The 26,162-nt window shown below is 48.9% G+C and overlaps 2 protein-coding genes across 3 annotated transcripts in view; both read left to right on the forward strand.

Annotated features, from left to right (window-relative positions):
- The first annotated feature begins 4,427 nt into the window (after window positions 1–4,427).
- Window positions 4,428–15,562, forward strand: NPL (N-acetylneuraminate pyruvate lyase). Its single transcript, XM_084265971.1, has 12 exons — window positions 4,428–4,543; window positions 4,999–5,072; window positions 6,584–6,657; window positions 7,900–7,987; window positions 9,165–9,222; window positions 9,309–9,384; window positions 10,883–10,975; window positions 11,762–11,910; window positions 12,110–12,156; window positions 12,851–12,935; window positions 13,749–13,788; window positions 15,163–15,562. Exons 2-12 carry the CDS (start codon window positions 5,008–5,010, stop codon window positions 15,312–15,314), a joined length of 927 nt encoding a protein of 308 aa, XP_084122097.1. The 5' UTR covers window positions 4,428–4,543; window positions 4,999–5,007; the 3' UTR covers window positions 15,315–15,562.
- A 1,276-nt stretch (window positions 15,563–16,838) lies between these two features.
- DHX9 (DExH-box helicase 9) overlaps window positions 16,839–26,162 on the forward strand; it is a gene marked incomplete at its 5' end in the record, with an annotated part of 31,178 nt that continues 21,854 nt past the window's right edge. The window contains 7 exons of one of the 2 annotated variants that reach the window (XM_084266476.1): window positions 16,839–16,949; window positions 19,364–19,504; window positions 20,887–20,998; window positions 21,266–21,378; window positions 21,667–21,812; window positions 25,324–25,370; window positions 26,007–26,137. In XM_084266476.1, coding sequence (XP_084122602.1) covers window positions 16,839–16,949; window positions 19,364–19,504; window positions 20,887–20,998; window positions 21,266–21,378; window positions 21,667–21,812; window positions 25,324–25,370; window positions 26,007–26,137 — 801 coding nt within the window. The remainder of the gene's footprint in view (window positions 16,950–19,363; window positions 19,505–20,886; window positions 20,999–21,265; window positions 21,379–21,666; window positions 21,813–25,323; window positions 25,371–26,006; window positions 26,138–26,162) is intronic. The other variant, XM_084266477.1, reaches the window with a different exon arrangement.

Below are 26,162 nucleotides of genomic sequence, written 5' to 3' on the forward strand. Positions count from 1 at the left end.
CTTATTATCCTCCAAGTTCTGGTGCCACTGACACCACCACCACTTCACTGCTTATTTGGGTGGGAAGCCGTTTCCCAGTCACTGCACAGCGTGGCTCCTGCACGCAGCCTCAGCTCTTCTTCTGCCAGGCCCAAAATTCACAGCCCGGATTTTGGAACTTGAATTCACGCATTTGGATACTCCTGAGTATCCAAATTCAGGGAGATTTGAGTCTCCCTAAACATTGACTGTCTCATCCATAGGACTCTGAACTCGTGTGCACATCGTTGGCGCTGCTGGTTGTGTGTGGAGGTGGGTGTGATGGGACGTGGAGGTACTTGCTGATGACTGTAGGAGGAATGAAGTGAGTAACTATCCACGCTATCAGTGTAGTACTGCTGGAGGGAACCTATGCTGGCTTTCAAACTTCATGGGAATACCCTGTGTCTTGGCTTTGGCTGCAGCTCTGCTCTTTCTCTTTCTGGTAATTACACGGGCCCTTAGCAGTGTAAACATCAGAGGCTCAGAATCTTTACCATACCATCTGGGTGCCACCCTGTGTGACCTGTCCTGGGGACCCTGCTCTGGCGGGGGGGGGTTGGACCTGATGATCTCTGGAGATCCCTTCCAACCCCATCAATCCTGTGATTCTGTGATTTTCTTAATTGCATTCCTTCCAGAGGTAAGCAAAGATGGTCCTGAAACACAAAAACACAGGGACTTGGGAAGAGGGGTGCTGAAGGGAGTCAGAAACAGCAATCGTGGCTTCGAAGGCTGTGGGAAGGCAGTCTTAACCCAGAACCAGTACTGAACTGGGCAGGTGATGGGCTGGAGACACTCCAAAACTTCTCAAAGTGTCTCTAAACTACTAGAAGGCTTTAACCCCCTCTAGGCAGCTGTAAACCACTGTATACCTCTTTGAAATTGCTCTAAAACTCCCTCAATCAGCTGGAGACCTGTAAGGCGCTCCCTGTTGCTGCAATAGGCTATAACCTCAAAACAGACGTAATTTGAGCAACTCTAAGCAGTCTCTAAACCACTCTAAAACTCTCTAATCAGCTCTAAACGGTTCTAAACACCTCTAACAATCTTTAAACAAACTTTAAAATGCCATTAAACTTCCTGCCAACAACCCTGAACATCTGAAAAACAACTCCATATTTCCCCCCAACTCCTCAAAAGCACACTAAGCAGTTCTGGGGAGCTCTGACAGCCCTTTGAAGAGCACTAGGATCCTCTACACTGCACTGCCATGTTTCTAAACCTCCTCTAAGCACCTTTCAGATTCATCTGATCTTATCTCCAACCCCTCTGTGTTTATCTGAAGATCCAAGAATGTTTTTGGGGCCTCTTAAACATTTTGAATATGCTCTAAACCCCTCTAAAATACCACCAGAGAGCTACAAAACACCTCTGCTGAGCTCTTACAGAAAGTTATTACACCCCCTGAGTTACACCTTTTCAAAATTACTTAACTGATTCTAAAACACACTGTTCTAGGGCCAGTGCTGCTTTACCTCCTCATTGATGACCTAAACGATGGAGCAGAGAGCACCCTCAGCAAGTCTGCAGATGACACGAAGCTGGGAGGAGTGACTAATAGACCGGATGGGTGTGCTGTCATCCAGAGGGACCTCAACAATCAGGAGAAATGGGTGGCAGGAGCTTCGTGAAGTTCAACAAAGGGAAGTATGAAGTCCTGCAGCTGGGGAGGAATAAACCCGTGCACCAGTACAGACTGGGGGCCATGCAGCTTGGCTGAAGAGGACCTGGGAGACCTGATGGACCAGTGGTGTGACCCTGCAGCGTGCTGCATGAGAAAAAGAGATGCCAGAAGGTTGAGGGAGTCATCCTTCCCCTCTGCTCAGCAGTGAGATGCATCTGGAGTGTTGGGCTCCCCGTGAGAGGCAAGACGTGGGCTTCCTCAAGTGGGTTCAGGGAAGGGCCTTGAAGATGGTTGTGCGTTTGGAGAACTCGTGTTACAAGGAGAGGCTGAGAGAGCAGGGACTGTTCAGCTGTAGAAATGGAGGAGCAGAGAGAAGAGGGGATTTCTTGAAGAACCAGATGAGCCTCAAAAAGAAAAGAACAATACATGTGCTTTGCAAGAAGCTGTTAATAAGGCCAAACTCCAGAGAAAGCCATGGCTGCGCAGGGACAGCCCACGGGGAGCATATTTCGGAGTGGAGGAGGAATACCACAAAGCCAAACTCCTGAGATTACTCTGTGACTACATGAAAAATATGCTCCTGAAGCACACAACAACAGGGGATTGTTCTCATCACTGCAGGCACCGGATGCTCTTAAAACATGCTGTAATGGAAAGGCTGGAAGTACGTACTGGAGACAGAATGTCTTCTCACACTTCTTTTATGGACAGGTGTAGAAAACACAAGTGATTTTCCACAGGAAGCAAACCAAGCCCACAGGAGAGCTGCAAGCTGCCAGCACTGGGGCGTACTCAGGAGAGGCTGATGGATGTCTCTTTGGTGGTCAAAAGCCGTATGGACTCTATATGGCCTTTCATAGCCTCTTTCCTTTTGAGTCCATGAAATGTCAGCCACAAATCTCTGCAGGGTATGACTTGTCTTAGGAGCTGCTGGTCAGATCTGCTGGGAGAAGATTTGACTTTGCAGTTCTGGTGGGATGGAGGAGGATTGCTCAGCACACAGCTGCCTCTCTGCCACGGGGCACAGACTCTGCCCTGCGCGTGGTAAAGTCACATGTTGGAGAAGAAAACGGGAACCCCGGGGCTGCCCGTGAGGGGTGGTTCATAGTTTTATGCTTGCTTGTCACAGCCTGACCTCCATTTCCCTTTCTCATACAATGATCTGGATCCTTCCAGCTCCCTGTGCTATGTCCCCCAGAGAGAAGGACACTGGTGTTGGGAGTGCTTCCAGCACCACACTGGGGCAAGAAACAGGCTGATGGAAGGACAGGAGATGTGAAACCGGTGGCTAAAGCCTCTCATGTTTGAAGTCCTCATGCTGGCCTGCAGTCCCCATGACGTGAGCTGCACTCAGGTTGTTGTGTACATGGTGGGACCAAAGTGAAGCAGGTGTTTTCATTTCTGGGCGTCTTGTGGCTTTTGGTTTATGCCATAGTTTTGCGATTCATACGTTATAGTTTCTGTGTTATTATCTAAATAATGATGATTTGTAAAACAACTGTGAATTAAAGGCACTGAGTAACATGAGGTCCCTCCCACAGTGGGTGTCTTGTCAGAAATGATGACAATCTCCAAAGCTTGCAGCTAGATCATAGAATCACAGAATCACAGAATCGTAGGGGTCGGAAGGGACCTCAAGAGATCATCGGGTCCAACCCCCCTGCCAAAGCAGCTCCCCAGCTCATATTGCACAGGTCGGCGTCCAGGCAGGTCTTGAATATCTCCAGAGAAGGAGACTCCACCACCTCCCTGGGCAGCCTGTCCCAGGGCTCTGTCACCCTCACTGTGAAAAAGTTCTTCCCCATGTTGGTGTGGAACTTCCTGTGCTCTAATTTGCAGCCACTGCCCCTTGTCCTGTATCCACAGACCACTGAAAAGGGGCTGGCTGATTCCCCCTGCATCCCGTACTTAAGATACTGATAAACATTACTTAGGTCCCACCTTAGTCTTCTCTTCTCAAGACTGAACAGTCCCAGCTCACTCAGCCTTTCCTCGTAGGGGAGGAAACAAACCACAAACATGCTTCCAGTTTTCAGCTGTCAACAAAAAGATTCCCCCCCCCCCCCCTTTTTTTTTTTTTTTTTTTTTTTTTTTTCCTGCAGTGACTTGTGCCTGGGCAGCAATCCCCACAGAAACTCGTAGAGCTTATGAGTGATGCTGCCCATTCTGGCAGTGGTTGTGCCAGGGCAGGTTTAGATTAGAAATCCTTAACTGAAATGGTTGTTGGGATGTGGAACAGGCTGTCCGGGGAGGGCAGGGGGGACCTGAGTCACCATCCCTGGGTGTGTTTAACAGACGGGTAGATGAGGAGCTCAGGGATATGGTTTAGCACAGGACAGGAACGGTTGGACTCGATGATCTGAAAGGTCTTTTCCAACCTTGTGATGCTGCGGCTGCCAGCCTTACCGTGGGTACCATTCTCCCGGCAGAGCCTGCCTGGCATCTCCCCAGCCCCACAGCCAGCTCTCTCACCTCTCCCCCCTGATATTTAGTTGGGGTTTCTTCAGTTTTGGGGGGTTTACTTTTAAAAAGCGCTTGCAAGTAGCTATTAATAATCCAGACAAGCTTTAGCGTTCCGCGGTCGCGGCGCCAGCGGGAGGCCACGGGCTTGTGAATGGAGATGGGTAGTCAGAGGAAGCCGGGCAGAGCAGAGGAGGGACGAAGCGGAGGTTTCCCAGTGGCGCTGTCAGCTGATGCCGGCTTCCTGCCGCCGGCTCCTGCCTGCTCAGCGCTTTTTACAGCGCCGCGCCGGGCTGCGGAGCCGGCTGGAACCGAACCGGGGTCCGCTCAGCCAGGCCGGGCTGGGCAGCGCCGCTTCCCGCCGGGCTGCGGGAGGAGCGAGGCGGCCGGCAGGGCCGCGGCGGAGGTGCTGCCGGGCCGGGCCAGGCCGGGGGCGAGGTGAGGGGAAGGGAGAGGCCGGGCGGGGGGCTGAGGGAGTGTGTGTGGGCGCCTCAGCCCGCCCTTCCCTTGGCGGGAGCCACCCGGCGGGCTGGCCCCTCGGCTCGGCGCTGCCCGGCGGGTCGCCGGGCTGGTCAGCGTGAGGGGCCTTTCTCGGGGGAAGGGTTGTGAGCCCGGGTCCCTGCGAAACTTGCCCCCCCTGCCAGGCTGGCAGGCGCTACCCGGTACGTGCTGGCCGAGGGAAGGTGCCTCTGAGGTGCCACCGCACCTGGTGCCCCGGCCCGGGGCGGAGCTGGCTGCAGCGAGCCGCGCTTCCCTCGGCCAGGCGGCTCTCTAACCAAAATTAACAGCCTGGCAAAGTCCACTGCTCCTGAACTTTGTCTGTCCGGTTTTTCTTGCAGCAGAAGTTGAACAACACTTAAGGATAGTAATCATTTCTATCTCCTTCTTTTCAGAAAAGCTCAATGACACCCAGAAAGACATTACGGGGTCTTGTAGCTGCTACAATCACTCCAATGACTCCTGATGGGTGAGTTGTTAGATTGTTGTTACCTTTGACCCTTACTTTCCTTACCTGGAACTGATCAGTTCTGGGTTTGTTCTTAAATCAGATCTCTGATGGGAGGGGGAAACTATTAGGTAGGTCCCACTAGGACTAGAGAATGATCCCTTTGCCTCTACTTCTTCCTCTTGCCCTGCAGATGCAGTAGGTCTGGGTTTGGAGCAGTCTCCCAGCTGCTTCTGCTGCTTTTGCAGGTGCAAATTCAATCACAGTAAGGTTGCATGTATAGAGTATTGCAGTATCCTCACATTTGTTAGGAAAGATCACAGTCTGAGTTAAAAAGAGCTCTTGAGAGCTGGGAAATACTTAATTGTCACAATTCTGAAGGCCTCTTAGACTTTTTTTTACTGTAGCTAACTCATGCATGCCTTCATGTGTATGTGTGGAATTAGTCTAAACCTGAGGAAAACACCACAAGGACTGCACAGTGCTGAAAACAGCATCAAACCGAAAGCTGAAACTCAGCCTTCCTCAAAGCAGTGATGGCGAACAGATGACCCTCCCAGCTGCATTGTCTGTCGCAAGACAGAGTTGTTTGGAGTCAGCAAAGGCCCCTGAGCTCTGGTGAGGGTTGTGTCAACGTGTGTGTGTGCTTTTGAGGGAGATGGTGGAGATGTGTCTGAAAGCGAGCCGTTACTTCTGGACAGTGCTGTCTCAGGGAACTCATTTGCACTGCAGTCACTGCTTCCTTTCTTGCTTTAAAGGCAACTTATTTCTGATTTCATTTTTTATTACTGCTCCAAGTTATTGCAGCATGATGCTTGGAGAGTGGCCTGGGCCCCCTGCCTGGAACACATGGCCCTTGTAAGGTACGTTCAGTGAAAGCAGCTGTGACACGCTGGGTGGTGTGCGAACCCAGCCAAGGCCCCAGAATTGACTTCCAGAGTGTAGGGTTGGTCTGGATGTTGGACAAATGGAAACAATGGTGGAACATTGTACATTGATAAACAAAGTAAGTTTGTCCTGGAGAGAAGATAAAACTAGAATTCAGTTTCCCTTCTTTGTCCGGGAAGTCTGTTGCTTTCCTCATCCTAAGGGAGAGAGGTCAAAGTGACATCCAGCAGATGCCATTCCACTGTCTGTCCAGCAGTCACAAACACAGTTTAACTATTTGCCATCACTTGCAGAATATCTTTGTGCTCTCAAGAGGACTCTTGTTTTCCCTCAACACTCTAAAAGTTCAGAGTGCCTCTTATTCTCTCATATCTCCAAAAAAAACCTTTGCTGTGACGAGCTCACAGTACTTACCAAGTGAGAGAAAAGGTTGGAACAGTGAACTACTGGTCAGGAGGAAGGGAAACTGGATGAAAGAGTTCAGAAGTGAGCTGTTGCCTGAAATGTGAAGTACAAGGTGGTGTACCTTGGGGGTACTCCGTGTGTGTACAAATGCATGGCTTCAAAAATGTGTGTCCTGTTTGTCTCTTGATCTGCGAGACGTGGGTGGGCACTTAGGGTTGCTGTGGTTCCTTTCATTTCAGACAAATTAACCTTCCAGTGATTGGTCAGTATGTGGATTATCTGGTAAGCGAGCAGAATGTGAAGAATGTTTTTGGTAAGTGTGGGGTTTTTGCCAGAAACTATTACACCCCTTTTGCCTGGATAGGAATCCTGTTATATCTCACCTGATAAGAGCTGTAGTGGGAGGGGCTGTAGATGCAGGACCATCCTAGCCATGTATATTCACCAGTGGAGAAGAGTGCAAGCAATGTTTGAGGCGTCTGCTTTTGCCTGCACCCCATTTCTGTGTGGAATAAAATAAGCATTCCCTTCATATGTGATATTCCCAAAGATGAGTGGATAATACTGTGTGGGCAGAGAAGACTCAGCTGAATGATTCTCCCCTTTGCCTGGGCAAGATACAATCACCTGGTTAAAACCCATCAGCCTGGGATTCCAGGGAATTTAGTGAGCTCATTAGAGCCCAGTGGGCTTCTTTAGGAGACCGGTGGTGCAGTGGGTGATACCATGGTGCTCATTGCTCCCACCAACCTATTCTGCCTCCATCCCAGGGACCGCTGCAGGGGCAGCCGGGATGGGTAGGAATTACAGCACCTGCTAAACGCTTTGATTCACAGCTTGAAGTCAACAATAAGATTCTGGTTCAAAACCTCAGTCAAAAGACTGCCAACATGGAGAGCAGAGGGTGGCAGTGACTTCAGCCATCCCATATTTATCTGTTGTTGTGAGTGACCATACTGACATCTCGTCAGTTCCACATCAATATCTGGAAGAACTTTTTCCCCGTGAGGGTGAGGGAGCCCTGGGACAGGCTGCTGAGGGGTGTGGAGTCTCCTTCTCTGGAGATATTCCAGTCCCATCTGTACGCCAACCTATGTGACCTGTCCTAGGGACCCTGCTTTGGCAGGAGGTTGTACCTGATGATCTCTGGAGATCCCTTCCAACCCCTGTAATTCTGTGACTCTGATTTCACACAACAGAGCCACCAAACTCTAGCTGGGCCTCCCTTCCTGTGTTTGTCACAGCCTGACTCGCTGTGGGAGGAGGAGGAGGTAGCATCTGCTGGGGAGGAGGTGCTGGCAGACAGTTTCCCAGTTTCAGCAGCCAAAATCTGCTACCTCCCTCCCACAGCTGCTGATCCCCAAGCACCCAGGTGTCTGTCACATCCTTTAGCAGTGATAACACCACAGTCCCCATGGTGTGGGCCATCACTATCTTCAATTGAGTTGGGTGAAAAGTATTTCTGTTCAGTATCATCAAAAGCATCGAGTCTTCAGTAAAAGCAATGCCTGTGGGCCAGGCCTCAGGACGTGTGTGTCGTGTTGTGTTGAAACAGTGAACGGCACAACAGGAGAAGGGCTGTCCCTTACCATCCAGGAGAGGAAGCAGTTGGCAGAAGAATGGGTGCGCCAAGGAAAAGACAAGTGAGTAGCTGAGAGGGAACAGGGGATTCTGGATCTCGTTTTATGACAGAGGTGCGTCTGATTGCAGGGCCACATCTGTTGATGGGTTGGGGTTTTTTTGGAGTATTTTGTTGTTAGGCTTTGTTCCCCAGCTCCTTTATCATAGAAGTCTGTGGTTTTGTTACTGCCAGTTAGCTGGTGTACAGTTCTACTGCTTAGAGAGCTTGTGAGAGTCCTCTCTGATACCCTGAGGAGCAGGGGGACAAAAAAGGGCTCTTGGGGTAAAAACGGCTGTGCCCCTGGCTTATTCATGAGAAGAAATGAAAAAGAGCTGTCTGGAGTTCCCTTCTAACCTCTACAATTCCATGTATCTGTCTGCATATTTGTACCCTCTGAGGGTTTCTGAACCTTTTAATATATGAAATGATTTGGTATGGGGGAAGCTGCAGTGTGAACTGTTGTGATGCTTCCCTAAAGGTACAAAGTCAGTGGCAGAAGAAGGAATTCAACCTGGATCTGCAGCTGTGTATCCAATTGCACCTCTGTTCTCCTTCTCTTGTACCTGTCATTGTCTTGTATCCCTCACCACTGCCACCTTCTTGCTCGCTGTGTCAGAGGACGTGGGGAGGAGGAGGTGTTTTGGGTGAGAAGGATAGTAAGCAGACACAATGTGGTGTGAAAGCTCCCAGTCCATATGGATATAAAGGAGAAACATGGAAATGGGCCTGACAGACTGGAGTCTGGGAGATTGTCTTGGCAGGAGCAAGCAGGCAGGCAGGCAGAGGTGCTGCTCTGAGGCTGAACTCTGCTGGTAGCTCTGCAGAGCTGGAGGTTTAGAAAGCAAAGGTGCTATGATAATCTTTGCTTTTCCCAGCTTTCCCTTAAATCCTTAATGTCTATTAAGACTGAAATTGGTGCCTCCTGACAGCCTTGCAAGTACAACAGCAAGGTCTGACACGTGGCTGAGATCTGCAAATGTCTTTTCTTTTTTCTGCCTTGGCTGCTTGCTGCTGTCAGTGCTCTCCCCCTGTGTCTGCTTGTCAGGCCAGCACGAAGTGCAGAGCCCTGTCAGGTTGAGTGTAGCTCAGTGAAGTTCTTGTTCGGTGTCTCGCTGGTCTGAAGCAATTCATTTGGGCAGACTGGTGTTTGTCACCATCACTGAAACCTCCCCAAACCTTTCGAATTTGTCCTTGTGCAGACTGGATCACATCATCATTCACGTCGGAGCTCTGAGTCTGCCAGAGTCCCAGGAGCTGGTGGGTACAGGATATGATTCCTTTTCATGATGCGATACGCGCAGCACAGAGGTGCCTTCAGACACTTCCCATCCTCTTCTTTACAGGCAAGACACGCAGCAGCCATAGGTGCAAGTGCCATTGCTGCAATTGCCCCCTTCTTCTTCAAACCCACCAAGAAAGGTGAGTAGATGTGGTTGCCAGACCTGCCCTCCAAGCCTTTACCATAGACACAGCATCAGTGGCATCTTCTCTTTCATGTCTGGTGCCATGCAAAAGCAGAACCTAGACAAAGAGCCCTTTTAAAACTGGGAAATAATTAGAAGTCCCCCAGTAAGACATGGTGGGGATGTCTTCTGGGTTGTATATTGTTAGCTTCTTGTAAAAAGAACAGTTGCTTATGGGAAGAGTTGTTAACTGATCTGTCTTCAGAGCAAATAGCATGAAGGGCATCCTTCATCTGGGCCACGCAAGGAGGTGACTGGTTCCATGCTGACCCTGCTGGACACTGATAAACTGCTGGTTACACAGGAGTGCCTCTTGTTACTGAGGTGATCACGTTTGGTTCTGTGTCCCTAAGGCTACCTCCAAAGTGATAAATGGAGTGGTTTGCTTTTGATGTAATGAACATAGTCTAATGAAGCAGAGGTTTGTAACAGGGATGCTAAAAGTTGTCTGAATGAATCAGGAATGGAAATCTTCAGTGGAAACACTAGAAGCCACTGGAGTGGATTGCTACTGTGACTAGGATCCCTGATAATTCCTCAAACAGTACAGAAATGTTGTCCAAAAACCTTTTCATCATCACTGTTGAGCAGGAGCTCAGGGATGTGGGTGTGAACATGATCTGTCCTTGTCTTATGTGTCCATACAAGTGATCATATTTGTATCAAAAATAGTGTGGCCAGTAGATCTGAGGAGGTAATTGTGCCCCTGTACTTGGCACTGGTGATGCCACACCTCAAGTGCTGTGTCCAGTTCCAGGCCCCTCACTACAAGAAGGATATTGAGGTCCTGGAGTGAGTCCAGAGAAGGGCAACCAGGCTGGGGAAGGGGGTGGCTGAGGGAGCTGGGGGTGTTCAGCCTGGAGAAGAGGAGGCTGAGGGGAGACCTTATCACTGCCTACACTGACCTGACAGGAGGGTGTAGAGAGGTGGACTATGGTCTCTTCAGCCAGGTGACAGGAAATAGGACGAGGGGGAATGGGCTCAAGCTGTGCCAGGGCAGGGTCAGATCAGATGTGAGGGAAAAGTTCTTCACTGAAAGAGTTGCCAGGGCCTGGAACAGGCTGCCCAGGGAGGGGGTTGAGTGCTCAGGGATATGGTTTAGCACAGGACAGGAACGGTTGAACTCGATGATCTTAAAGGTCTTTTCCAACCTTGTGATTCTGTGATCCTGGTGAGGCAGCTTTGCCACAAAGGTCTTGCAGGTGTGAGAGCGTGCACGAGTTACAGCTGTAAGAGAATGTGAGTTACTGAAAGTGGTTTGCTTTAAAATAATCTTTGCCTTCCCTGAGGTCTTCCACTGAATTTCGTTACATTTAAGTTTTCATGACGTGAAAGTTTTAATGCAACTTGCTATGTGGTATGCAAGCTGTGGATGGCTTCTCCACAGACCTGAACCATCTTTTACTAGGGATAGTATCCTTCTCTTACGGGGGTCCTTGCTTGTTCTCTTCCAGATGAGCTGATTGCTTTCTTAGAGAAGGTTGCATCTGAAGCCCCTGCGGTTCCCTTTTATTACTACCACATTCCTTCTCTGACGGGTGTGAAGAGTAAGTACTGCTTAGTCAGCTCTTCTTGAGCCCATAGGCTCACAACAACCATTAGTCTATCAGTAGTATGTGGCCTCTGCTCCTGTCTCATGGAAGCTGTAGTGGAAAGGATCCTTTCAGAAAATGAGAGGTGAATGCAAAACTGGAAAATAAATTGAATTCCTCTCCATTGGAAAAAAAGTCCCAGCTTACTGAACAGCTGGGGTGGAGGAGGTGATGCTGACCACGGCTTTGCAACTAGCGTGGACCAGGATAGGTAATGGCTTTGGATGAGCATAGCTGAATGCCAGGTTTGGCAAGATAGTGACCAACATCTTTCTTGGTGTACACCGACTCTCTAATTATGTTTGTTAGGAAATAACATGTGCAACCACAGTGCTTCTCAAGCCTTATTATCAAGCAGAAGTGTGAGGAACAGAATACAGGTCTTTAGTTGTTCCCTCCAGATAGCAGGTGATGCAGTGTTCCTGGGTATATGAATTTCTTTTTATTGTTAGATCTGTTGTTGCCAGTTCACTCCTAAATTTTCACTTCTGCAGGGTTTTTCTCTTTGGATCTGTTAAAGGAATGCTTCAGAGAGGGCAGAAAGATGTCTTCTTATATAACTCCGGGGAAATAATCACACTGAAGCTGTCTTACTGGTTGTTTTAGAGCTATAGAGCTTACTGGGCTTAGGCCAGAAGTGATCAACTTGTGAAATAGTTAAGTCTCCCCCTTGGGGACAAGACAGGGAGATCTCCCAGAACAGGGGTGTGTTTCTTAACACGAGATTGCTGTTGTGCACAGTTCGTGTGGAAGAGCTGCTGGATGGAATCAGAGAGCGGATCCCCAGCTTCCAGGGCGTGAAGTTCAGCGACACGGACCTCCTGGACCTCGCACAGTGTATAAACAAGAATGAGAGAGAACAGTTTGAATTTCTTTATGGGGTGGATGAGGTAAGAGGCTCCTCATAAAAATCTTTCTTCTAGGGTGTTCTCTTGCTTCTGCCTTGTGGAGGAAAGTAACTGGACATTCGGTGCCAGGTGGTTTTGTTACTCCATCCCTCCCACCACCCTGTCTTTTTTTTCCCCCCTTTATTTTGTTATGTGAAGTAAAAATGGTTTTTTTCTTTCCTCCTCCCCGACTCCAAACTAGCAACTGTTGAGTGCACTGGCAATAGGGGCAGATGGAGCAGTTGGAAGGTCAGTATGGCTTGGACTTCTTATGCACACCTTATTGTTGTATCTACCACTGTCTACACAGTACATCTCTAACCATCTTCTGTCACAGAGAGGGAGGATTTTGCAGGGTAAGGCTGTGAGCTGACCCAGTGGCTTCAGAATATTTCTTTAGCCTCACAACAACTATTTAAAGTAGGGAATCGCTTTTAATCATCTTGATGTGGATAAGGAACCAAAACCCAAACAGGTTAAAATCTTTTACTTTGGTTCACGTGAGGAGTCTGTGCAAAAAAGGGCTCTGTTGAGTTTGATTTCCCATTTGTTTTCCTCCCCTCATACCAGGCTGCTTGGATGAATTCCTGTGCGATACCTGTGTTCTTGAGAGATGATCCATTAAATGAACAAGCAACTGGAAAATTAAGTGATTGACTTTCTGTATTGCCTAATTGGTTTCCTTTTTAATTCTGACAAAAAGTTTAATTTGGTAAGAACTAGGAAGAGAAATCTCTTCTCTATGGTCTTCCATAGGGTTTGGCATACTTCAGATGCTTGACAGTATAAAACACACATAGATTGTGTGAATCCATATCATAACAATGGCATTCTTACATGAACAGCAAAAGCCTGTGGCTGTGTCCTTTGTTTCAGTGATTCTAAGCCCCCCCCTTTGCATTACCAATCCTGGGTTTGTCTTGCTTTTTCTTTTTTTTGGCAGTACATACAACTATTTGGGCCAAAAAGCCGCTCTGATGTTGCAAGCCTTTGCAAAGCCAGACCTTGCGTTAGCACGGAAGTATCAGGTACAGCACCTTCACCGTCCCTTTCTCCCCCAGCTTCTACTGGGGCTGCTGTCCATGTGCTTCCATCGTCCATACCCTGAAGTAGCTTTATTAAAGCCAAATTCTTTCAGCTCCAAGCCCCACCCCCGCTTCTTATTCATCTTGCCTCACTGTTCTGACCAGTCCTTACTAACTTCTAACCAAGATCTGCCTTACTTATCCTTCAGCCCTCTGATCACAGCAACATAGAGTGAGCAATGGCTTGGCCTTTCTTACTTGAGCAAGCCCACAGTGGCCAAGCCCCTTTGTCTGGGAGTATTCAGGGGATACCTTCCATGACATTGGGCAGAAAGCTGTCCAAAATCAGCTCTGTCTTGACCCCTCTTGGTGTTGGGCTGCTTGAAGATTTGTGAGGAGTTGTGTACAAACTATACACTGGGACAGTTCAGGCATCCTTCTTTCGCCTTAAAATAGGAACGACTGCTGGATGAATGTCCAAAAGACGTCCGAAAGGTTGATCTGCCCTAGGAAATCTCTTCACTAGGCAGTGGATACTCAGGCTTGTAAACCTTTAGAGCCTGATGTGAAACTTGTTGTGTTGTCAGACGAGGGACAGCTTAAACACAAGTGACAGGCTGAGGGGGGTGATGGTTTTGTTATACCCACCCCTCCCTCCCACCCTTATTCCACTGGCATTGAATTAATATTTCCCACAGACCAGCCAGGTGGCCACAGGCTTTTATCAAAGCTACACCATATAAATATCCTCATAGCTCTAGGTGCCTTTACATCTTTGTCTGAAGGAATAAATAAACTGCTGCTTGTCTTTTCTAGTTTCTCACTGGGGAGTTTCTCAGCTTTGTCATAAAACTAGGTAAGTCCTGCACTGCCCCTGTCCCTTGTTGTCTTGATGCTCCAAAAACTCTTCCTTTGTTGTACCCCCAGATTTTCCTTCTGGAAAGACTTTTTCAGTGAGAAATTGGTGCCTTAGATGTTTCCTGAGTTAGTAGCAGCTGGAGGCTTGGCAAAGGGAGCTGACCAAGCATCTCTTATAGATCCCATCCTCACTTCCTTCCCTCTTCTGTGCAATCTCACAGCTTTAAAGCCATGACTCTCTGTGGGTTACCTTTTTTCTTATCCTGAGTCTTTCTGTGAGTGGGCTGGGGTTTTTTTGTGTCTTTGCTCTATCTCCAAAAGCTCATTTCTAGATTTTTCCTAGAGACTCATTTTTCTGAAACAGAAGTGCTCCAGTAGTAAAACAGCTTTGACACTTGCCTCTCCTGCCTTGCTGTAATGTTAAGAGTGACTCTGGCCAAGGCTGTGCGAGGCCACAGCATTTTAAAATGCCATGATTTACAGAAACAAAGTCAGGTTTTAATATAAAAAGCAATTAAAGACCAACCATGTTAGAGCAGCATAGGGAAACTGAACTGGGCATTGCGTAGTTTTCATTTAATGAAGAGAGTTGTTTGCTGTGGTTTTTGTGATACAACAGCAAGCTGCAGTGAATCTGGCTGAGCTGTCGTGCTTGGGTGTATTTCTCGGGCCCAAAGCCAGAGGGAACGCATCATTATTCAGCCTTATGGGTAAAGAGGCAAACAGTGAATTTCCAGAGGTGCACAAGGACACTTGAGCTATGGACAGAGAGGCCAGCAGTGGTTTAAGCTGGTACCAAATGTCACTGCCACATGCCAGCAGAACGTTACTGCTCCCCGGGTCTTTCCTTTGCCTGAGTCTGCATCGAGGGGGTAGCTACGAGGCTGCAAACCTCAGGCTGCCATGGTGACAAATGGGCTGGGATAGCCCAGACTGCCAGTGAAGGTAAATTGGAAGTAGCACCATTTCTTGCTCGGTTTACCTGGGTGGGACTCACAGCGTCTTTTCTCTTGTCAGGGCTGTGTGGCAGTATGTTATTAGCAAGGAGAAAGGCACATACACACCGAGCCTTGGTTATCTGTACAAGTGACGTAGTAGTTTGTAAAGTGCATGTCTCAAAAAGACTCCGCTCGGTATCTTTGACAGGGAAACAATGATGACAGGATATATAAATAAACATAATAAATAGGTGTCATTTCTACTGTAATGTCTTTCCTGTCTGCAAGTATGATCATCTCTTCTTAGTCAGACTGTTCTCGCTTCTGAGAAGTGCTTCAAGCCTGGTTACACAGGAACTCTGCTGCAGTATGGACACCTGTATAGAGACTGCTTCCCGGCTGAAAGTGACAGGATTTTGCTTTTGTCCGCCCAGGTTTCGGCGTTGCACAGACCAAAGCCATCATGACGTTTGTTTCTGGCATTCCCATGGGACCTCCGCGGCCTCCGCTCCTTGATGCCTCCGAGGAGTTCATCGTCAAGGCCAAAGCCAAGCTGGACAGCATCGTGTGGCCTGATGGTGACTGATGTTCACTTCCGCGCCCGTCTGGTGGTGGAGGCCCCTTCTGTGGGGTTCGCTGTCGCGGGGCACATTCCCCACGTGAGGGGCTGAGATTTCTGTCAGGGAGTTGGCTCTGCCTGAGCCCCTTCCTCCTAGAGCTGGCCTCAGTGGTGCGCGGCCGGTCACCTTTTTGTGCACTTTTGCTCCCCTGCAGCGCTGTGCATCCCAGCATGTGCTGGTATCTTTTAATCAAAAATCAAAAAAAGCCGAGATTTTTCCCCAGTTGAATGATCTTGACTCTTTTTGTCTAGAAAGGAGGAAGATTCGGCTCTACCCTCCCTCCAGCCACATCATGTTTTGTCCTCTCCCTGGATCAGTATCTCCAGCACACCCATGTGTTTAAAGACTGATATGACAGCGCGGGTATTGCGGCGGTTGCCACAGAGTCAGTGGGACACCTACACCTCCTGCATAGGTAAACTCCGCTTTCCATGGATCTGCTCTTTCTCAGCGTGGAATCCTGCCCTCGCGTGTTGCCAGGTCCCTGGCAGTCGGATGGAAAGGCGGGCCATGCCTTCGCACCACAGGCTTGGCCCTCTTGCCAGCTTGAGCTCTTTGTGTGGGACAGACGTGAGGTGCCATACCTCCCCGGCTGTGCTCCTCTGTGTGCAAGTGAGGGCTGGAAGGCGGGAAGAGAGGGAAACATGGCAGCCGTGCTCCTGCGCGTGAGTGTGATGGCTGGAAGGAGGGAAGAGGGAGAAACACAGCAACCTCCCAGCCGTGCTCCTGCATGTGAGTGCCATGGCTGGAAGGAGGGAGGAGGGGGAAACATGGCGCCCTCCCAGCTGCACTCCTTGTGTGAGGGCAAGAGCAGGAAGGAGGGAAGAGGGAGAAACATGGTGCCCTCTCAGCTGTGCTCCTTGTGTGAGGACAGTGGCTGGAAGGCTGGAAGAGGGGGAAGTGTGGCAGTCTCCCGGCCATGCTCCTGCATGTGAGGGCGATGGCTGGAGGGAGGGAAGCGGGGGAAACGCAGCGAGGCGCGCCGTTTGCTTTCCTTAACACACAGGCAGGCAAGAGCCAGCTACCGCCCTTCGCTGTGTAGCCGCTATGCAAGGCCGCCAGCAGTAAAAGCTCCTTTCCCAGCCGGGGCTGCGTGAGGGGCTCTGGCGGCGCGGGGCGGAGAAGGGGGCTGTCCTGGTCAGACGGCTCCGCCCTTGCCCGTCGAGGATACGGGGACTGCTCGCTGCGCCCGTTGCCAACGCGCCCCTGACGCGGCCGTGCCCGGGTGGGGTTTAAGGGGCTGTGGCGCGGCGCAGATACCGCCCGCGGCGTCCGGGCCCTGGGACTCGCCCCCCACCGCCCGGCGCTGCTCAGTCCCTCCGCGGCCGCCGTCGAGGCGCATGCGCAGTGGGCGTTGCGAGGCGCGGGAAGGCGGTGCTGCCCGCAGCTAGACCGGCGCCGGGAGGGGTGGGCGGGCTGCGGCCGGGCCGCTGTCTTTCCCCGGGCCTGCTTCTTTCTGCCCCGTTCCCTCCGCTCCCCCGGCCAGAGCCATGGGGGACGTGAAGAACTACCTGTATGCCTGGTGCGGGAAGAGGAGGCTGACGCCAGCTTACGAAATCCGGCCTGGCCGCGGCCGGAGCCGGCAGACGTTCCTTTGTGAGGTGCGGGCCCGGGGTGGGGGTCTGACGGGGCTCGGGCTGCCGGGGCCTGGGGGGGTCTGCCGGGCCCTCGGTAGCTGGGAGGGCTGGGAGTCGAGGGCGATAGGAGCACCTGGTGGGAGGGGGGGAGGCGGGCGGCTGGGCCGCGGCTCGGGCAAAGCGCCCGGCTTCGTGTGCGGGCCGGGGGAGCGCAGTTCATGGGGTTGCGGGAGGGGAGCAGCCCGGTGCCGGGCGCTCACAGCAGCGGGGGGGCGGCTTTCCCGGGGCCCACACCGCGAGTGTGCGGGCTTTTCTGCTGGGGCTGTCAGCGAGGGGCACGGGCTGCCGCTCGGTAAAAGCTTTGAGCCCCTGCTGACCTCTGGTCGAGGAGTATTACGAGGCCCCCGCTGGGCCTGCGTGCTGTGGGAGCTGCCGTGGGTGGGCTGGCAGAGGGCTCTAGGAAGGAGCCGATGCCAAGCACAAGGCCGCGGGCTGGTCTGGAAGAGATGCTGCAGGTTTGCGCTATATGCCTTGACTTTGTCACTACACCCATCCTCCCCCACCCATCCTCCCCCACCCATCCTCCCGGTCGGTAACAAAGCCGAGGAGCCCGGCGGCTATTAAACCACCTTTAAACATACAATAGCTGTGGTTGAGCCTCGCTGGGATGAAGGGGCTGTGTGGGCAGTTACAGCTTCAGGCCACACTCTGTTGATGCCCCCGTGAGCTTCCCTTAGAAACTGAGCAGGTGAGCGGATAGATCTGGCTCAAACACCCCCTTTTACTGGTCTTCACGGTCTGTTGTGGTGCTTGCGAATCCACTGCGGTTGCTGTTTGGTTTGTGATGCCGTTGTCCTCAAAGACCCGGCAAGTCCGTGCTAAAACTGGAAGCTCAGTGTTGGAAGCTGTTAAACAGAACAGACTCTGTTGGTGTTTGATGAGAAATGGGTATTGGCGACCGGGGCAATTCAGCACGGAAGGACAAATGCAGTTTAGCATTAGACATGTTGTACAAAGCTCTGGTTTGTGCTGGCTGCAATGTTACATACAAGACTGCTTATTTTTTTAAAGTATTATTATTATTTTTTAAGAGCAGTAACTACCTATAGTAAGAATTTTGGGTGGTCAGCAGAGCAAAGAGTGAAAGTCAGAAATGTGTAAGTTGTGTCTCTGTCCAAGTGAAGCAGAAGTAAAATGGAATTGCTGATTGTAACTGGGGGGGGGGGGGGGAGAGAGGCAGGGAAGAAGACAATGAGGAGTAGTTGCAGAAAAGTGGGTATAAAACATCTGGTTAGCCTGAATTTTAAATAAATTTCCTCTGACTGAGTTTTCACAGAATCGTAGAATGGTCTGGGTTGGAAGGGATCTCAGGGATCACAGAGTTCCAACCCCCTGCCACAGGCAGGGCCAACAACCTCCAGGCCTGGAGCTACACAAGGTTGCCCAGGGCCCCAGCCAACCTGGCCTTGAACACTTCCAGGGACAGGGCAGCCACCCCCTCTCTGGGCAGCCCCTTCCAGCACCTCACCACTCTCTCTGGAAAGAACTTCCCCCTAAGATCTCATCTAACCCTTCCCTCCTTCAGCTTCACTCCATCCCCCTTGTCCTGCCAGTCTCTGCCCTTTGAACAAGCTGATTCCCCTCCTGTTTCTGTGCTCCCTTCAGGGATGGGAAGGCAGCAATGAGGTCCCCCTGCAGCCTTCTCTTCTCCAGGCTGGAGAAGCCCAGCTCCCTCAGCCTCTCTTTGTAGGGGAGGTGCCCCAGCCCTCTGATCATCTCCGTGGCTCCTCTGAACCCTCTCCAACAGTTCTACATCTTTCTTGTACTGGGTCCCCAGCTCTGGACACAGGACTCCAGCTGGGGCCTCATGTGGGCAGAGCAGAGAGGGACAATCCCCTCCCTGTTGCCACCCCTCTTCTGATGGAGCCCAGGATCCCATTGCCCTTCCCAGCTGCAAGAGCACACTGCTGGCTCGTTTAGTTTCTCTGGCAGTAGCCTGTCAGGCGAGCCGGCAGGATACACAGTTGTTGTTTTAAAGCTTGTCTCTAAGTCTTGCCAGCTGTAATAACGGGGAGCTATGGCAGAGGACACACAAGCTCTCTCCTGCCCGAGAGTTTGGGATTAAGGTTGAGGGAAAGTCAACCTGGGCAGCATTGCAGCTGTGTGTTGGTAGTATTCTGTCCTAAACAGGTTCATTTTCTTCACCAGGGTTTTGGGAAACACTCATGTTGTCTGGGAATGGACTGTGGGTGTTCTGTTTAAGCAGATGTAAAGTATACATTCAGAACCTGTGGACATACATAAACATGTAGTGACATGTAACAATACATAGCAATAGTATTTCTCCTGTGCTGGCTAGCCAGTGCTACTTGGTGTTTCAGTATTCCTGGTTTGCAGGGCACACTTTCACTCCTGCCTGCCTGTGTGTTTGTTCGCAGCTGCGGGTGGAAGGCTTCAACTACGTCGGCATGGGCAATTCCACCAACAAGAAGGATGCGCAGAGCAACGCCGCTCGAGACTTTGTCAATTACTTGATTCGGGTGAACGAGATGAAGAGGGAGGAAGTCCCTGCCCTCGGAGTAAGCTGCTCCTTCTCCTTACCTAATCCTGATCTTTAATTGCAGCGCCGCGCATCCGGGTGCGTTTCATCCCCGGAGTTCAGTCGGGTGCCTGTGCGTAGTGGGGAAGACTGGAGGTGTGGAGCCTCCACTTGTGGTGCTGGAGAGTGAATGGTGTGGGCTGACCTGGTATAACAGCTGCGTGTTGGCCTGTGTAACTGGTGAAGCTGGGGAGAATTCAAAACCCCTGCAAGGTCCTTGATCATGGAACTTGTTCTCAGAAGTGTTGTGTTAACATTTCTGGGATTCACAAGTTAAGGAGGCTGCTTCACAGAGAAACCAAGTGTGTGCTTCTTTGTTTCATGTGTTTTGTGCTGGATGCTCACACCTGATGTTGGGGGTTGTTTTAAATGCGTGTTACGGTATATAATATTATGTACTTATAAAAAAAATCACACACCAGACATGAAATTTTGGCTTTTTTCAAACCTTAAGTACTTTATGCCTTAGCTCCTTGTGTGTAGTAGGGTCACTGCTTTTATGATGTCTGTGAACCACGCAGGTATCCACAACGACTGTCACATGAAAGCTGAGGAGGAGAGTAACTCTGTCTTTACAACAATTTCAGAGAGCAATAAATAAGGCATGGTGTGATCAGTTACACATCTCAGACTGGAAAGAATTTCAGTTGTAATGGTTAACCATACATTTCCTAAAGGACTTCATGTTTTCTCACGGTAGTGGGTTTTTTTGGTGTGTTCACAATGTATATTCCTTGGGATACGTGATATGGACCAGTGTCTGTCATTTTACCCTGCGTGCTGAAACAAATGGACTTTATGCTTGCTGAATGTCAGTAAGTCAGGGCTACTTGTTGATACACAATGCAGTTTCTCACCAAACCCACAACTCAGGCCGTGCCACCCAGAGCCGTCCCAGAACCCGACCGTCCCCCAAAAATCGCGTGTCCTGGAGCTGCCCCTGCTCCTCCCCTCAGCCCCCCTTTATAATGAGCAGGATGTAATTGGCATGGAATACTCTCTTTGGCCCGTTTGGGTCACCTGTCCTGGCTTCACCGTCTCCTTTCTCATAAATAGAGAAATATGAAGACCTGAAAAAGCCCTTGACTGTCTGACAGCAACTAAAAACATCAGGGTGTTATCAGCACTGCTTTCATTTTAACTCTCAAACACAGCATTCCATCTACAAATGAAGTTAACTCCTTCTTGACCAAAACTAGGACATCCTGTCAGTTTTAAAAGGAATCAGGAGTTGCTACTGAGGATACCTATTGTGTAACGATGCATGATCTCTTTAGATTGTCTGAACAGTGTTCTAGCTGAGTAGTAAAACAACTGACTTTCTATGGATGTGCTGATATTTCCCTTCATTCCCTCTCCTAGCCAGCACCTGGTGATACCCCTGACGGACACGAAGCAGCTGGAGACGTTGCTGCATCCAGTTCTACTCTGGGTGGACCTCTTCCTCCACATTTGATTATAGAGACTGAAATAGGTAAGACTCTGAGAACCGATGTACATGTGTATGGGTGTAGTGTAGGTCTATAGATGTGAGTGGGGATTATTTTTCCTTCCAAGTAGCGTAATTCTGCGCGCAGAAGACAGTTAAAAGTCATTGCAGTTTAGTCGCAGAGGTGTGAATGACCACATGAGATCCAAGCTGACATTGCCAGGCAATAGCTCTCTATTGCTAAGAACATGTTTGAGGGGGGGATTTATTTGTGTTTGGTTTTGTTTTCTTTTTTTTTTTCTCATGTGCTAGGCAATGGCTTGGGTGCAGCACCTGGAAACTGTGGCAGTCATGGAGCTCAGTGGGATCGGGGCGCAAACTTGAAGGATTATTATTCCAGGAAAGAGGAGCAGGAAGTCCAGGCAGTAAGTCATACTATGGAATTCCTGTTTAGTTCTATAGCACCCTCTGGATGCTGCGAATATCCAGTTGGGATGTTTTGTTGGGAAAACAAGAAAATACTGAGGAACTTTTAACATTTTCTGTAATGAAGTCAGAACTATATTTTGTAGTTCTATTCTATAGAACTATTTGAACTATATTATATATAGCTTATCTAGATAAATTATTTCAAAGACATGTAAGAATGTTTAAAACTAAAACCTATTAGAAACCAGAAGATGATACTTTTTCTTTCTTTCCCCCAATATTAGACCTCAGAGTCAGAAGTGGACATAAATTCTGATCTTCACGGGGGCTGGACCTTGGAAAATGCCAAGGCACGTCTGAACCAGTTTTTCCAAAAGGAGAAGATTCAGGAAGAATATAAATACATTGAGATGGGGCCTGATCACAACAGGTTTGGTAGTTTTAGTCACCTTCTGCACCTGAAGGGTTAGAAATATTTCCAGTGACAGTGGCTGATCACACGTATTGGCAGTGCTCCGTAGCACTGCTTGAGAAAGCGGTGATCTCTGCCAGGCCCACCACCCTCTTCCCTAAATCTTGAAATAGGGGTGATGAGCTTTGGTGCCAAGATCCGAGTGACTCTGAAGAAGCTTCTGGGCTCCCTGGTATAAAAAAGCCAGGGATCTCCTGGAGAGAGTCCAGAGGAGGGCTATGAAGGGGATTAAGGGCCTGGAGCATCTCCCCTGTGAGGAAAGGCTGAGTGAGCTGGGACTGTTCAGCCTGGAGAAGAGAAGACTAAGGGGGGACCTTATTAATGTTTATCAATATCTGAAGTATGGGATGCAGAGGGAAATGGCCAGCCCCTTTTCAGTGCTCTGTGGAGACAGGACAAGGGGCAATGGCTGCAAGTTGGAGCCCAAGAAGTTCCACACCAACATGGGGAAGAACTTTTACACAGTGAGGGTGAGGGAGCCCTGGGACAGGCTGCCCAGGGGGTGTGGAGTCTCCATCTCTGGAGATATTCCAGCCCCGTCTGGACACCAGCTGGGGAGCTGCTTTGGCAGGGGGGGTGGACCCAATGAGCTCTTAAGGTCCTTTCCAACCCCTACAATTCTGTGATTCTGTGAGCTTCTGTCTAAGGTTTTTCACAGATGCACAGGTTTTAAAATGATTGCTGTGCTCCTGTTAATTGTTGAGGTGCTGGTTTGAGTGGAAAGAGTGGTAATTGTTTGTATGACTCTAGTTGCCTTTGTATATTTTGAGTACATTCTAAATATGCTGATGTTTGTTTATGTAGAATTGTGCTCCATTGGAGTTTATTTTTATTATAATTGACTTTTTTGGCAGTGGAATCTTCTACTGGTAAAATTAGTTTGGTAGAATCTTCCCAAAGGAGTTTTGAGGGTCTTAAATTTCAGCTGTAACCAGCTGGGCATTACTCTGCCTTGGCTTTCTGCCCATTACATCAGAACTTCTTGTGTCTATCTCCCACATCAAAATAACACACAACACTGTAAAGAATTGATGGGGTTTTTTGGGGGAGGGAGGTTGCCCCTGCTTGGAATAGTCTTTACAAATCATCAAAGCTCCAGGACCTTGTATTATTTCTTGTGAAATATAATTGTGTTTTGCAGTCAGAAACAACGGGCTGCTGCTGCTTCTTGTTGGGTGCTGGGGTTGGTGGGTTGGGGTTTTTTGCATTATATGAAGGTTTTCTATGAGAATTATTTTTGAAGAAAGAAGTGAATTTTCTGGTTGCAGTCTTCCATGAGAGTATCCCTTGCAGGACTTCTGGCATTCTTTACAGAATGCTTTACAAGCATTAAGAACATCTAAAATACATCTACCAGTGTCAGGAAGCTCTAAATTCCCATTCAAAGCCTATCTTCAAGTCCCCTCATCTCCATTTAGGTTTCCAAGCGAGGAGTTTTCTTCTCCTTTAACGAGTAACACAAATCAACGGAGTTTATACAGCACTAGGACTTGCAAATACGCTTGTGGCAGATGGAGTTGTTGAGCACTTCTGTAACTTGCAGATTATTTATGCAGCTCATTTCCTTCTGCCTCCTGCAGGTAAAAGCATTAAGCCCCCCCGCCCTGTGTTTCAGGGCGTATGGCCTTGCGCTGAATGAGATGGCCGTAGATGACAGTATGTTTCTCAGCCCACTTACTGTTCTTCTGGAGAGCTTCATATTTACTACATCCAGGGCAACTCTGGATGGAATGGCAGAAGGGGGAGCTAACTGTCAGCTATGATGGGTTGGGTAGGTGTGAAACAATTTTTGGCTGCATTGAGAGAGGGCAAACTCTTGGGCTTTAATCCTTTTGGTATGTATAGCAGAAGAGCAATTTCAGGTGGTGTTGGAGGACAGCAACGTGTTTTGGGTTGGTTGGTTGGTTTTTTTACCATGTGTCTTACCAGTCTGACTTCTTCATGTAAGTAGTATCCCTTATAACAGAAGTGTCAGCCTTGCTCTCAGATGGTTTTAAAGGACAACTGTCTTTTTGTCAATCATAATCACATAGTATGAGAACTTAGTAATAGTTGGGAAGTTTGGATTTGGAAAACTTTGTTTTAATTATGACTGGGGGGTATAAATTGTAACTATAAACACAGCCCTCCTAATACACAACCTATTAAGGGATGGGGTGTGGCTTTTCTCTTTTGGAATTCCATCCATCAGTAGCGTGGAATGCCTTTGCCTCCTACTGCTGAAGATGGTAGCAGGGACTGACACCAAAGATCTGTGTGTGTTCACACATGGGCTGCTGAGGCTGTACTAAAAAATAAAGTAAAATAAAATATCACTTGGGATTCTGCTTCAAACTGATTTCTGGTGTTGCTGTTCTCCCCTTAGGTGGAGGAGAATGGGAATGAATGCTGACTGTAGGCCTGGCTGAGAAACATACTGTCATCGGTGCCTTAGTTGGCTGTTGTGTCCCTGAAAGCCAGTGGCCTTCGACCCATGAAGCCACTGTGCCTGCAGGTCAGTTCACTAGCAGTACAGGAAGGTGTTCTAACTTGGAATTTAAATCCCTTGCTTAACCTTTTTGTTTGTTTGTTTGCAGCTAGAAATGAAGGACACAGGTGCAAGGCTCTGCCTGCAGCTGTGCAAGTACCAAGGCATAATTTTCACAGAGGATCTCAGTTTGAGAAAGCCCAGTCATACATCTTGAATCCCACGAGTTTAAATCCTGTCTTACAAGAATTTGGCTTTAATTTTTAATCTGTGTAAATAAACACTTAGGCTTGTGATTCTTAAAAACACAGATCTTGGTTTCCCTCAACCACTGTTGATGTATGGCTCTCATTTTAGGTTTTTTAAGCCCAAATTACTATACTAGTTGACCTTTAAATTAATTGCTTAACCATTACATTTGCTGTGCAGAGTTACTTTTGACTGTGTGCAGTTCCCAAAGGATCGCAATATGGGCTCCATGAAAATTTGGGTATCCCATCTCCTGTGCAGATGTGCTCAGTGGCCTTTGACAGGGGAACCTGGTTTAGGTATTTCTGTGCTCTGAGCTGACTGTCATGTGGCAAAACATCCAAGTTAATTAAACCCAGGCTACTCATGGGTTATGTTAGATAGTGTGGGATACAGTTGTTGGTACAGCAGGGTGTGTATTGTTGTTACATGAACATGCTAGCTGCTTTATAATTGTTGCCTTACACTGAGACAGCTCAGAACATATTTCCTAATAACTGTGCTTTATGTTTCCAAGCTGAACTGTGGCGTTTGCAGGAGTTTTCTTAACAGATCTACTGGTTCACTGATGGCAAGTCCGTTACCTACTAACTTGGGGTTAAAGGAACTAAAAATAATAATATTTTTACTTTGTTGAGTTAAGAGTCTCTGAGGATACAGAGACACTTGCCTAGAAAAATGGGAAAGAGTGGCTGTTCTTGCATTGCCAGCTGTTGGCAACTGTACCTTTTGTGTTCTTTCTTTCTCTGACAGGAGCTTTATTGCAGAAATGAACATTTATGTGAAGCAGCTGGGCAGAAGTAAGTGTTCCTATTGATTTGTTGTAGCAGGAGGTGGGTGTTGGTACAGAGGACTAGGTCATACTCCTGGTACAGACTTTGACAGTTAGGTGTTGGAGTTGCTTCCAGGGGTGAAGGTTCCTGTTTGTTTCCTGAGGTGAAATTTTTTTCTGTGTGTTATGCTTGTTGCCTTCTACTGCTTGTCTATTACATGCTACTCCTAACCCTTTTTCCTCAGCACACAGAAATGCTTGTGAGATATGGTAGGTTTTGTCTGTGTTAATTGCTCGTTCCTCGCCTGTCTGAGAAATGCAGGTTGCCTGGATGTTCCCAGGCAGTGGGCATGCTGCCCATGCCACCCCCCTTTGCGCAGAGCTTGCCGTGAAGTTTGTAGGGTGATCATCCTTCCTCAGACACTTGAATGCATAAAGGCTTTGCAGGACTTCCCCAGGAAGTCAGTAACACAACACAGCTACTGCGAGTCAGCTGATGGAGAGGCATGGCTGGATTTTACGTTGAAACTCTGGATTTCTCAAGATTTGAGACTCCTTCCGCAAAACCTTGTGGTGTGAATGATCACAAAGCTCATTACAGGGTAGTATCTGTGGGACTATTTGAGTCATTAGCTACTACAGCTGTGAATTTTGTATGCTGCAGGGATTTTCAGTCGTGAGCATGGATCAAACAAAAAGCTGGCAGCACAGTCCTGTGCCCTGTCCTTGGTTCGGCAGCTCTACCATCTCGGTGTCATAGAGCCTTTTTCTGGACAGATGAAGAAAAAAGAATCGGTGAGCCTGGCAGAAGGGTCAGAAA

This window comes from Gallinula chloropus, assembly GCF_964237585.1.
Source record: "Gallinula chloropus genome assembly, chromosome: 6".
Classification (NCBI taxonomy): domain Eukaryota; kingdom Metazoa; phylum Chordata; class Aves; order Gruiformes; family Rallidae; genus Gallinula; species Gallinula chloropus.